This window comes from Seriola lalandi, unplaced genomic scaffold (genome assembly GCF_002814215.2).
Source record: "Seriola lalandi dorsalis isolate HSWRI2012SDOR001 ecotype SW California unplaced genomic scaffold, Sedor1 jcf7180002054901, whole genome shotgun sequence".
Classification (NCBI taxonomy): Eukaryota; Metazoa; Chordata; class Actinopteri; order Carangiformes; family Carangidae; genus Seriola; species Seriola lalandi.
Window position 1 is genome coordinate 3,204,162 of NW_019525453.1, and position 13,732 is coordinate 3,217,893.

At 41.0% G+C, this 13,732-nt stretch overlaps 1 protein-coding gene across 2 annotated transcripts in view; it reads left to right on the forward strand.

Moving 5' to 3' along the window:
• Positions 1-12,407, forward strand: part of klhl29 (kelch-like family member 29) — a 202,479-nt gene extending 190,072 nt beyond the window's left edge. For both annotated transcript variants that reach the window (XM_023430264.2, XM_023430263.2), the window contains exons 14-15: positions 7,370-7,514; positions 10,919-12,407. In XM_023430264.2, coding sequence (XP_023286032.1) covers positions 7,370-7,514; positions 10,919-11,102 — 329 coding nt within the window. In that variant the 3' untranslated portion in view covers positions 11,103-12,407. The remainder of the gene's footprint in view (positions 1-7,369; positions 7,515-10,918) is intronic.
• The last annotated feature ends 1,325 nt before the right edge of the window (positions 12,408-13,732 follow it).

Sequence of the window (13,732 nt, forward strand, 5' to 3'; positions counted from 1 at the left end):
CAAAACACTAACAGCTGTGTTCACAGTGCAAAGATCTTAACCACAGGCAGTTTTTTTTTCACAGAAATATGTCCTTGAAAGATGCAGTATAGGAATGATGGCTATTGATTTGAAAAAATATCCTGCTTGTCCTTTTTTTAACATTTGTCCTGAAAAGCACTATAACACACATAAAAACATATGCGACATTTCAAAACCCACTGTGTTAAAACAATAATAAAACAAAGTTTGACATTTTAAGAAATGCACTCATTAGCTTTCTTGTGAAGAGTTAGAGTCAAGAAGATTGATACACTCTCACACCTGTTTGTTAAATATAAGGCTATGTCAAGAAGCCAGTTAACTTAGCACAAAGACTAGAGACAGGGAGAGAGAGCATGGCTCTATCCAAAGGTATCAAAATCCACGTCCAACCATCTTTAAAACTCACTAATTAATATGTGATAACTTTTTTGCTTAATCAATACACAAACCAAAATGTAAAAACATAATTTGCTATTTTACAGGGATTAAGTGCTGAACTATTTCTTCTTATCTAACCCTTTACAACAAAGCAAATAAACACAATTCCCAAAATGTGGAAATATTCCTTTAATGCTCCAACAGAAATAAATACTGCAAAAGCAAAAGAAAAGAAAAAAAGCTTTTTGCATTCATTGAGATTAATTTTCCACACAATATAAACTCTATATTTGATGCTTAATTATCCCATTTAAGACATTGGCACATGAAGGATTCTCAGGGAAAAGAGCCATCCAATTGCTGCTTTTAAAAAAAGAGAATCATTATCTCAGATAGGGACTTGCTGTTGCAGGCAACACTGAGAGCAGTAGGCATCAGAGAGAAACACTGGGTCAAAAATGTGTTTAAATTCAAATGTTTCCTGACAAGAAGTTGTTCTTGTGTCATTAAAGCACAAGCACAGAGGCACTTCCTTCAGCACCGTGGCCCAGAAACTTGCTCACTATTATTACTGCCTTTTGAGAGAGACTACTGCGAGTGAAATGATGATTACGTAACGGGGGTGTTTGGGGCGAGAGCTGAATGGTATTAAAGGGTTGACAGAGCAGCTGGCAGAGGAGAAATGAAAGAAAAGTGTGGTGAGAAACACTCAAATGCACACACACACACACACACACAGATGCAGACACACAACCTCTGCTTACCTCATATCAACCATACATCCCCCGGGGGCACAGGTACACAGCACATGAATTATGTAACGAGCCAGGAGGTTACTCCACTCCGCGCGCGTGTGCGCGCGTGCATGCTGTTTGTCTTTGTGTGTGTGTGTGTGTGTGTGTGTGTGTGTGTGTGTGTGTGTGTGTGTGTGCGCGTGTGTGTGTGTGCGTGTGTGCATGACACACGTGGACAGACAGACCGTCATCTGTCAGGGTGTAGATGAGCCTGCGTCTGACAGCCAGTGAGCCAGGAGATAATGGACGGGTTTAGTGCTTCCTGTGAAATTGGGCCGGCAATGATTTTAGTGAGCGGGTGGGGAGCACTTCTCGATCAACCCTCTGCCTCCCTCCATCACTCTCTCTCTCTAATCTCTCTGTTCATCTCTATCTCTCCCCCTCTCTCAGTCTCAGTCTCCCCTTCCATACACCTCCTCGCTCTGTCTCTCAGCACTGTCTTATCGACTGACACAAATACAGCTGTGTGTGTTTTCTGTGACTGTGCGCCTGTGTATGTGTGTGTATGTGTGTGTGTTTTCCCTCTGCATGGACCATCTCCCGCATGGCCTGCAAATGGGTTTCACAAACACTTATCAGGACTGACTTCCTATCTCTTGCAGAGTGAAAAATAATATTACTTGTGCCAAAAATAGTCCCTTCAACATGTCTATTGAGATGCACAGTGTCTCTGCAGGTTCATTCATCTATACCTTCCTTTGTCTTCAATATCTGTCTACCAAGCAGTATATGTACTGCAACATGGGAGCATAACTGAGCACGCACACATGCAGTAAACTATTTATGAAGCCTCATTGCCTTTCTTAAAGGTCAGCTCCCCAAAATTACCAAAATGCCAAGGTTTTGAGATATTTGTCTCTGAGAGTTCTGCTTCAACCTCAATAGAATGGAGGTGAAAGGATTTTTGTTTGTGGTGCTCACAGCACAGAAAGATGACATTTAAAAAAAAATCAGCCTGTAACATCTCTTTAAAAATGTCCTTGCTACTCTGATTAATCCATAGAGCTCTTTAATTTGTAATTTCTTTTGGCATTGCAATATAGTATGAACAAGTACAATTTCAGCAACTACTTGCTGAAAAATATCTTTCTAGATTTGCAATCTATTGAAATCCCTGCTCCCATTTGGCTTCTTTACTCCAGCATCAGCTTCTTACAATTTATGATATTAATGCTTTTGAAATAAGTATTTTTTTACATACAAGATATGTTTCAAGGAGGTGAGTCTCCCACTTCAATCCATGTTTTTTTTTCCACACAGTCACTCTTATTCAACCACACAGACTCCTATTCATCATCTTACAGAACATAGCAGTTCTTAATAAGAGCAGTTTTTAATAAGAAATAGTGACCCCCAACTTGTGGAACTCTGTATCTCATTTGATTAAAATTAAATCCCAAAGTCCAACAGAACATGTAAGACTTTAATCTCTGTTTTAAATATATATATATATATATATATATATATATATTTGGCTATGCTAGCATCATGGCTTGAAGGATGTCCGCCCACTACTACTGGATGGATTGCCATTAAATCTGGGACAGAAAGTCATGTGTGCCTAAGGATGAATTGTTTTAACTTTGTGCTACCATTAGCCCAAAATTTCAATATGTTCAGCTTGGTTATGGCCAAATCCTGCAAAACTACTGACATCCCTGTCAACCTCTGCTGTACTAGGGCTAACACACTGAGACGCCAAACTAAGGTATGGGCCACACTGCTTACGTCACCTGTGTAAGCCAGACGTGAAATTATTATTTTTTTCATCTTTCACTATAGTTTATGTCTAGGGTGTATCTGAATGTCACAAACATAAAAAAAATGTATTTATTTTTAGCCATTTTAGAAATTACATGTTATTAAAGGAGAAAGTGTACGCTACATGTAAAGAGTCACAGCAGAAACATTGTGTAGGATATAATTATATTATGTCAATATGTGAGCTGCAGCAGTTCAGCGAGGTAGTCGTCATGCACAGGTAGAGGTAAGCGGTGTGGCCGAGGCATCAAAAACACACAAAGACTCACTTACTGTCACACATCTTTTCACACAACACATGGAAACGCGTGTTGTGTGAGTCCCCAGCTGGCTCCCCCCAGTATATACCCAGAGCCCTTCCCCAGGTGACAGACAGGTCTCCATCGACTGGTCGGCTCCAGGGACCGAGAGCAGAAACGCTGCGACCAGATTGCTTTATCAGGAAATTGACTGTAGAACAATTACTCACGCAAATGACGTAGAAGCCAAACAAGTATGGCAATTGAGAGGTGGAGAAAGAGGAAGGGAAAGTAACAGAGCAAGAGAGGTGGAGATGTTTCCATAGTTACCTAATTGGACATGTCCCCCCACCCATTCTCTATCACACTGAATAAAACACATCATCCTCTTTCTGCTATTTTGGCCCGTCATTTCAAAGGCTGCTCTTATTCTCCTCACACCAAATAAAAGGACATTGTGTGAAAAAAATTTGTTTTTGCTGCTCCAATTACCTTGTTGTAATCTTATCTAAGCTTCTGGCAACAGGAACTGAAGCTTCTTTGTCCTATTTCTCCTGCTCCCTCATGCTCTCTGCAAGGACGCAGGACGGTGGAGAGGATACCCAGCGCCTCGTCCTCCATCTTTTTTTGTTGGAGAATGTCTTGTTTACTTCTTCTTCCTCCTCCGTCTGTGACCAACCGCACGTTTCCATGTCGATGGCTTTGTGATGACGATTGCTGTTTGGGAGTCTTTATCAGCGAAAGCAGTCTTATCTAGATCTATATAGTATACAGTATTGGTTTGATTGAGTGAGTTATGATATATTTGTGTGTGTGTCTGTGTGTTATCACTGCTGTAGTGTTCTGGTTTTATAGGATCAGATATCTGTTGTGTTGATGCAGGAATCAGATAGGAGAGGATGTGAGGGGAACAACAAGGTGTTTGTTTAGACAGAATCCACAAATTTCATCAAAGCTGTGTGTGTGTGTGTGTTTTTACTTGTTTGCTCGTCCTTGACCTCAGCCTGAGGGGTCCCAGACGCGGTGACTAAGCTGTTTTATCAGGGTGTGAGAGGCTGCGTCAGTTCATGTTGCCCCGCAGGCCCAGCTGTACTTCTATCACCGCTGCCGTGTTGAAACCTTGTTTTGCTGTCTGGTTTTTTTCCTTCCCTTTATTCATATTTTATGTAGAGTGTGATCAGTTATAGATTCTTGACTGTTTTCTAACCTCAAAGCAGTGAAACCAAACAGAATCCATTGTGAGACTTGAAGAATAGCAAGGTTTTTCTCAGAATTAGAAAGTTTTCAGCTGACACAGACATTACTACTCTACCTGTGTCTGTGTTGTTGGACGGACAGGGGATAAATGCAAAAGCAAAGTGGTGGAGAGATCTTGAACCCTGACAGCAGTCCTTTCAGTCTCGCCAAATGAGAATGAGATTCACCTGCGTGGAGCTCCTCCAAGCACTCCAACCTGCCACTTAGTGTTGGGCCACAACAGAGAGGCACCAAGAGATGGTGAGAGTTTCTGTTGGGGAAGAGAGAGAGCTTTTTGCTTTGAGAGGATCCTGTTAGGGCTGCATTATGGCAAAAATCATAATCACAATTATTTTGATTAATGTTGAGATCACAATTATTCAAAACGATTTCTCATTGACTTTGGAAAAAAACTAAACAAATATTTCAAAACAAAAAGCGCTGTGTGTATCTTGTTATTCCCGTTATACACAATATAAGTTAAAGATATTTTAGGATGATCCCCTCCACCCCCCAATTTCTCAGTCCGTATGTGACGGATTTTTACCGAGGTCGCTCGTGTTTCATTGCATGAAAAAGCCTGAACTAGCATCTGTGTGTGTATATGTATATGTGTGTGTGTGTGTGTATGTTTGTGTGTGCGTGTGTGTGTGCGCGCGTGTGTGTGCGTGTATGTCGGTGTAAGCGCGAGCGTGAGAGAGCGCTGCCCCGCCCCTCACACACAGGGTCAGAGAGAGAGAGATGCAGATGAGATGCAGGGAAAAGCGAAAATGCATCATAAACGAATGTCATCATCAGAATTGGAGTTGGTGAATGTGAAAGAGAATTTTTATGTTGCAACAACAAATTCGAAATCTATTTTCCTTCCGTACCGAGAGCGGAACCGATAGCGTCGGATGGTTTTTGTAGGGAGGCTGAAATTTGTTGTGAAACAGAACGCCGCACAATAATCGTTGTCCCTCGACTGTCTTGTTTTCATAATCGTTTGAGGCCAAAATCGTAATCGAAAATAAAGTTCGATTAATTGCACAGCCCTACATCCTGTTATTATTCAGCCTCAGGTGCCGAGCAGAGAGAAATGAGTGCTCTGTATTTATCGGACCTAACACAAAACATCATGTACACACACGCTCACGTTCAGAAAGACTGGCAGTGGCATATCAATGAGATAAAGGTAAAAGACAGTGGCAACTTGCTTCTCAGGGGCAGAAATTGAAGCTGATATGTCCGATGGTTGCAGTAGACGTTCAGACTGGACTGCAGTGTGTAAGTGATGAGTGTGGTAATAGACATGAAAAAACTGTCTGTCAGTTAGTCCACCACCTCAGTGTAACTATTGGATGGATTGCCATTTTGTATGTACTTTCATGGTCCCCAGAGGATGAATCACCAATGACTTTGGTGATACATTGACTTTTCCTCTAGTGTCACTGTGAGATTTACATTTGTGGCTTTGAGCAAATGTCTCAACAATTGTTGGATAGATTGCTATAAAATTTGACACTGACTTTCCTCCGGATGCATTGGAATTACTTACAATTCAATTCGATAGCCTTTAGCTTCAGTTCTAGTGCCATCGTCAGGTCAAACTTTGACCCAGTTCTTTATAACCAAGTAAACTAATAATATTCCTCAGTCTCAGCTTTACTTTGAGTTTAGTGCTAATGAGGAAATGTTAGCACGCTAACACACTAAACTCAAGATGGTGAACATTGTAAACATTATGCATGCTTAACATCAGCGTGCTAGCATTGACATTGCGAGGATATTAGCCTGCTGATGTTAGCATTTAGTTCAAAGCACTGCTGTGTGTAAGCAGCCTCACAGAGCTGCTAGCGTGGCTGCAGACTCACAGTCTTGTTGTTACAGAACATTATGAGTTATATACTTGCGCCGAGTGGCTCATTCACACAGTCAGTATGAGGAGTAGCAGAAGCACCTCTCGTCTCCAGAGGTGACCTGTTAATTAAACATGTCCGACTCCTCTCAGCAGCTGGAGAAAAGACAGAGAAAAAAGGGGAGGTGGTTCACTACACAAGAGAAGCTTTTAGGCTTCCCATCGCTGTTATTAAGGCGTCAGACTTTACTCCTCCTGTTACCCGTCCCCAATGAGGGATGTCCGTCCATTGTGGCAGAAAACAGCGAGGACGGCAGCTCACGGCCAAGTGTTGGTGCATTATTCATGCTGCTTGTAAATTGGCCAGCTGCAGTCTGCTCGAGAGAAATTGCTCTGAGTTTGAAATACACTTTCTCTTCCCACACAGCAGGGCTGCTGCTCGCAAGCTGCAGGTTTCCAATGGCGTCGTTCCACACAAACCACTGTTTCATTTTGTTTCCCATCATCTGTAATTCTTCAGCGGTGCTGCTTCAATGCCTCTGTTTTCTTCATGTGCTATATACTGTATCAGATTGAATTATACAGTATGCACAGTATCCCACCTGTTCACTCATGTATTTCCAATACATGTGCAGTGTTTTTTTCTTTTATTTATTCATTTATTTATTTATTTATTTATTCTTTCTGAATCTATAGACGTGCCAGAGGGCGTAATGCAATTGTGAATTATTGGGACTTAGGTAACTCTTTTATATTGCTGCCAAGCCCAAACATATTTCGGAGCAGAACCCAATAAAGCCGTAGTGATTTATGAACTCCACTTTTTCACTGGTTTGCCATCTATTCTGTTTTTTTTCTTCCAAAGCAATCTTGAGAATGGCACATCTGTAAAGTGATAAGGAGAATGTTGATGAAGATTTTTGCATGTGGCCTGGGGACCGCAGGGAAAAGAATGGGGGGAAAAAAAACAAATTGAGACCATTATACTGAATGGAAATTTCTGCTGTGTGAGAGAATGACATGCAAACAAAAGCTGTGTTTTCTTTAACAAAAAACTCTCCTCTCCTTCCTTTCTCTCTGTCTTCCTCTCATATCTTTAGATAACAAATACGCCCCTGCAGTGAGTCTAAACGGCTTTATATTCATCCTGGGAGGAGCCTACGCTCGAGCCACCACTATCTATGACCCAGACAAAGGCAATATCAAGGCTGGTCCCAACATGAATCACTCTCGGCAGTTCTGCAGGTAAGAGATTATTAATGTTGCAGCACCACATGTAAGTTAAATAACCTGTGACATTATTGCAAATCCTTAAAACATACAGACGGGTGATAAATCTAAGGGAAACCAACATAACGTGTCTTAGTGTGGTGTTGGGCTACCACAAGCTGCCAGAACAGCTTCATTGCTCCTTGGCAAGTCTCTGAACTCTACTGGGGGGATGAACACCAATCTTCCTAAAGATATTCCCTCGTTTGGTGTTTTGATGATGGTGGTGGTCCAAAATCTCACATTGAATTGAGATCTGGTTACTATGGCATATGATTCACATCATTTTCATAATCACACTCTACGTGTCCTATGGATGGGGACATTGTCATCCAGGAAGAGACCATTCCCATCAGAATAGAAACGCTTGATCCCCCCCACCCCACACCCCCCACCCCCATCACATCCTGCATTGGCATTCTCAGTCATCTGAGGGAGAGTTGCTTTTCTGTTTCCCCTTCCATATCACACGAATGCATGAGCATCACAGTCATTAAATGTGCAGTCGCCCCTCTGACCGTATGTACTGACATCTTTACCATAGATCTAAATGCAGATGTCACTCTAGTCACTGTTCCTACTGAAACACCAACCAGCTGAGACAGTCTTTGTGATTGAAGCTCCTCCCCCAATGAACCCTCTTTCAAAGTCACAGATCTTTCCCTTTTGCTATCTTGATACAAAATCTGAATTAACTGGGCCTGCTCAGCATTTTACACATGATGCCACAGACCATGATTGGATGGTAATTGTTTAATAGTACCATGCAGTGCACCTGTGTGGAAGCATCTGCATTCATTATGTTTCTCCACTTATTTATTCAGGTTTATCCTTAAAATTGTCCTAAGAAATCTGTCTGTATGTAAATTTTAGGATTATCAGTAATCTGTCAGTCTGGTGTTATAACACAGGTAAACTGTTGCACAGGGAAAATGTATTTGAGTCAGCTAAATAAGATTTGAACACCAGTTGTGGGCTGACAATGTTTCTGGACGATGCATTTCAGTAGTGAAACTTCTCCCTTAATAGAATAGTTTTCTAATTCATGGGCTTGATCTTTAAATTAGTTTGATCAGTAACACAGACGCTGTCTGTCACACTGAAAAAAACAAACCGCATTTGTTCAAAATACAAGTACTTTGTTTGATTAAATCAACTTTCCGTCAAAGCATTTCATTCTGTTTTGTTGTATTAGGCGTTATTAGGGTGATATATGAGTCATTTGGATTTTTTTGGTTTATTTGTGTTCTAATAATGTTTGTGTTCTAAAAAAAGTAGGAAACTATAGTCTACACCTGTAACTTTAATAGAATTTGTGGACACATAATGGCTGATAAAGGGAGATAAATGAAAACTAACAACAGTGGGATCATGTCCTAATATCCCAGTCAGCTCAAGCCACTGAGGTGTGGAGTTTGCTGGATAATGAACTCACACTTTTCTGGGCCCGAGCTGTTTTTTTGTTTTTTTTGCAGAAGCTGAGAAAGGAAGAAGCATGCGTGAAATACATTTGGGAAGCAATTACAGACAGTGATCTTATGTGCAGAATGTATAACATAAATCATGTTGTCAGAGTTATTGATAAGCTGCACCAGCACACGCCAGGCAGCTGTTCTGCTACATTTAACTAAGTCTGATGCAAGAGAGGAAGTGATGGGGGGAAGGAGGGCGAACAACAAACACGCAGAGCTGCCAGAAGAGAACTACTCAGAAATAGCACTATCTGCAGTGCATGCTCCTGCACAGAAGATGAAGTCTACCAGGTCATTGTGCAGGAGAGCTGATATTCTCCCCTCGCTGCGTCCGACCCTCTGCAGACCCGCACCTCCCCTCTGTTTATCAAGAAGAGCAGCTCCAGGCTTTGCCCTGCACGCTCTCCATTTTGGATCAGCTGTGCTTTCTCTCTGAGTAGATTTAGGCTTTATGTAATAATCTTTTTCAGTCCCAACAGTGTTGTGAATTTCTGCAATAGGACTGCATGTTGTTCGCTGTATGTGTGTGTGTGTATATGTGTGTGTTTGAGCGTGCACCTTATGTAAATGTAGATCGTTCCAAACCCCAATAGGAGTACAAAGCCCTAATCAGCTTACAGCCCAAGTTTTAATCCTCTCTGCACACAAACTCCTGTTTCTGTTTCTCATATCAAATGAGCACATTTGTACAGATATTTGCTTTTTCATTAGTTTTCTCTTTCGCCCTCAAGAGGGAATGTAATGTGTGTGGGGTTTTTTTTTCCTACCTTACAAAGTAGCCTTGTTGGGCATGTTGAGAGCATGTTTTAGAGATGTCAAATAATCTCAGGCGTGGCGCCCAACACGACAATCAGCATGCTTGTGAAGATGTTTTCTTCTGTTTGCCTTTGTTGTCTGGTCACGATTAACAATAAGAGCAATATTCCTGCTGCTGTGACTCATACTGTAGCTATCAAATAGCAAAGCCACATTAGGTCACACTTGCTTTCAGCCACTTATCTTCCTGACATTGATGACCTCTCATTATTTGTACCAAAGATGATGTGTTTGGTAGCCACATGTGTTTGCCAGTTGAATGTTTTCGTTATGAAACAGCAGCAGAAGGAAATATTTGCATGAGCAGCAACTTAATCCAGTTCTGATGCACTGTTAGCAACGGTAAACGTTTATTCCACCCCTAACATTAATGCTAAGGCTAATGAAATAATGCTGACCTTCAATGGTATCAAAACGGTTTGATGTAATGAACAATCTTAAAGGAATAATTTCTCTCTGGCAGTGCGAGATGAGGACAATGAAACCACTTCTGTCTAATCACTGAATATAAGGCTACAATCTGCAGCCAGTTAGCTTAGCACAAAGACTGGAAACAGGGATATTGCTAGCCTGTTAACAAAATCTGCCTAAAACTCACCTATTAACTCATTATTATCGTGGTGAATAATTCATACAATAACTGCGGTGTTAAAAACAAAATTTCATGGTTTTAATGGGGGTTATGTGTCCAGCTGTGTCTTTGCTCTGAGCAGTTGCCCAGCAACCACAAGAAACTCAAGACGGTTACTGGTCGTGCCCAAGAAATAGGCACATAACCCCCTGTAAAATGGGGATTTGTGGTTTTCACACTTCAGTTTTTGTACGGATTACACAAATGACCCCAACAAATGGATGCATAATCTCCCCCCAAAAAAAGCCAGGCTAGCTGTTTCCTGATTTTTGGAGTCTATGCTAACTGGCTGCTGGCAGTTGCTTCATATTTAATTCACGGACATGAGAATAGTATCAACTGTGTCATCTAACTCCCAGCAGAAAGTGGATACACATATATTCTAAAATGTTGAACTATTCCTTTTAAGGATTATAATTTGTAGGAAGACAACTGAACAAAACAAATTGTGTGATTTGCAGTGCTGTGATCCTGGACGGGAAGATCTATGCCACAGGAGGTATCGTGAGCAGCGAGGGTCCGGCCCTTGGCAACATGGAAACCTTCGACCCTTGCACCAACACTTGGGCACTACTGCAGTCACTGCCCTGCCCGCTCTTCAGACACGGTTGCGTGGTCATCAAAAAGTACATCCAGAGCGGCTGAGGGCGGCTCATAGCCGATCACACTGGGTCGACGCCAAACACCAGCTGAGCTCCGGTTGTGGGACAATGTGCGACGGCAGCTTCGGGCCGGGCCGGTCGGTCGGTCAGTCAGACCTCTGGACTTGACGCCAGCATCCATACATCCTGTTACCCGTCCCACCCCCAAAAGCCCTGTGCAGAATGTACTCATGTTCAACTACTCAGCCATGTCAGGTGGCCATGCCTAACATCCAGTACTGTATGTGTCATGGTAGTAGTTCATCCTCTCATCCACCAGGCACAGGGACCCTCTTAGTAATTTACACCTCCTTAATTTTTAACGAAGTTGTAATTTTTTTTTTCTCAGTTCTGTCTTTTCCAGATCTCTGTAAACTCACCACCTCCCTGTTACTTTAACACACTGTGACTCAGCGCAGTGAAAGCCATCGCAGGTCCAGATTCTTGTCCCTTTTTTGAGCAAATAGTCTTTGACAGGTGTAGGCTTCATAGTCATTCATTAGAGAGCAGAGTTTCTTTGTGGTGTATGAACATTTTTCAGTAGTGACATCTACAGGACAGGAGGAAACGTGAGGGGAAGGACTCAGACTGTTTTCCTCTTCATCAGTGGATTTGACAAGTTTCATCTCTCTCCACTGTGCCATGAGGTGAAATTCCTACAGTGAGTGTGGATTTATGAGGTAATTTCAAAAACAGATTCGAACTCTGTGTAACCCTGTTTTTTTAATGACTTGCTAAACATAGGAAAAACCATAGTATATGGGTCAGGTAAAATGAAAATTTTTATTTTTCCTTTGTTCTTTGAAATTCCAGCCTGATTGAGATATCATCTGGAGGGTGAGTGTCCTGTTTTTTCCCCTTGATTTATGCTCTCAAGCTCTCTGGGAAAAAGAAAGCGGTGGATTTAAAGAGAGGGAGAGGGAATTCCTCCCTTCCGCTGATGTCTGAGCAGATGTTCAAGTTGGGGCAGTTCCTCCGGATAAAAGCACAATGATCACCTGTGACTGTTATCATAGAAGTTATCTGTTGATCCATGTTTTCCTCTGTCTTTCACCAGTTTCTCCCCCCACCTCCTATTTGTTTTGTACAATGTGTTTCATTGCAACCCACAAAAGATGTTGGGTTGGTATTCTGTAAATACAGGAAGGAAATATGTATATTTTAAAACCTGAAGGCAATTCTGTATAAATGTTTTTAGAAAAAAAACTGATAGGTTGGATTCAAATGGTATGTCTGTAAATCTGTACCCAAAAAGAAGAAATTAACAGTTGTTATTATTGAAACCTAATACATATACCAGAACAATGAACACGTTGTCAAGTCTGTTTTTTTGTTTTTTTTTACATTTCAGTTTCCTCATGGAAATTGCTCTACTTGAATCAGGTAAGTGAGGTTTCTAATGAGCATTTACCACAGCACACGGGCGAAAAGAACATTTTTTGGATTTAAAAATACCAAGGGCATAGGTTTGCATGCGGACGGTAGGGACATGAAGGACAGAATTGTCCCTACCAATATTTGAGTGAACTCAGTCACATTATGTGTTGAGTGAAGTCATAGTAGATAATTCCAATGTGCACTCCAGGAGGCCACATCTCCAAGACAACTGATTTAGGCATGCTAGCATTTGATTGACTGAAAGGGCGGGGGCTATCTGAGGGCTCACGTCATGTGAGAATATCGAATGGTACCTAACATCACCAGAAAAATGTCAACTGATGTTATTTAACCATGTTAGCTAGTGTTAACTAACAAGTTAACCCTGGCTTCTGTCTTCTTTAGGCTAGTATTCAGGTTGCTAGTAGGAGTAAACATAAAATGGTGGATATATCTGTGTGAGTTTAATTTAAAAATTTAAAAAAATCCAAAGAAAATGGAACTGTCACCTCACAGTGAGAAGGTGCTGGGTTCAAAACACGGGCCTGGGGCCTTTCTGTGTTTACTTTGTATGTTCTCCCTGTGTCTACGTGGGTTCTGTCTGAGTACTCCGGCTTCCTGCCACTGTCTGAAGACTTGAAGATTAGGTCTTTTGGCAAGTCTAATGCATTACTATACTATGAGTTTTTATGCCTTAATATACTGTGACGTTTTTATGACTTACTATAAAAATAACTTTTTTTATGCCTTATTATACTATGACTTCGTCAACCTGGGGCCTTTCTGTGTGGAGTTTTTTATGCCTTACTATACTAGTGACATTTTTATGCATTACAATACTATGACTTTTTTGTTCCTTACTATACTATAACGTTTTTATGCCCCACTATACCATGGTGTCTTTTTATGACTTACTATTCTATAACATTTTTATTCCTTACTTTACTATGATGTTTTTTTATGACTTACTACAATATGAAATTTTTATGCCTTACTATACTATGACGTTATTATGACTTGTCATGCCTTACTTTACCATGTCGGTTTTATGAATTCTTATCACTTACTATATATACTATGACATTTTTATGCCTCACTATACTAATTTATTTTTATGACTTTTTATGCCGTATTATACTCTCGTTTTTATGCCTTCTTATCCCTTAATGAAAAGATGATTTCTTATGACAGAGAGATAAAAAAAGTGAACACAATCAGACCGACAAGTCATCACTTCAATGTGGCTGGTTTTATTTG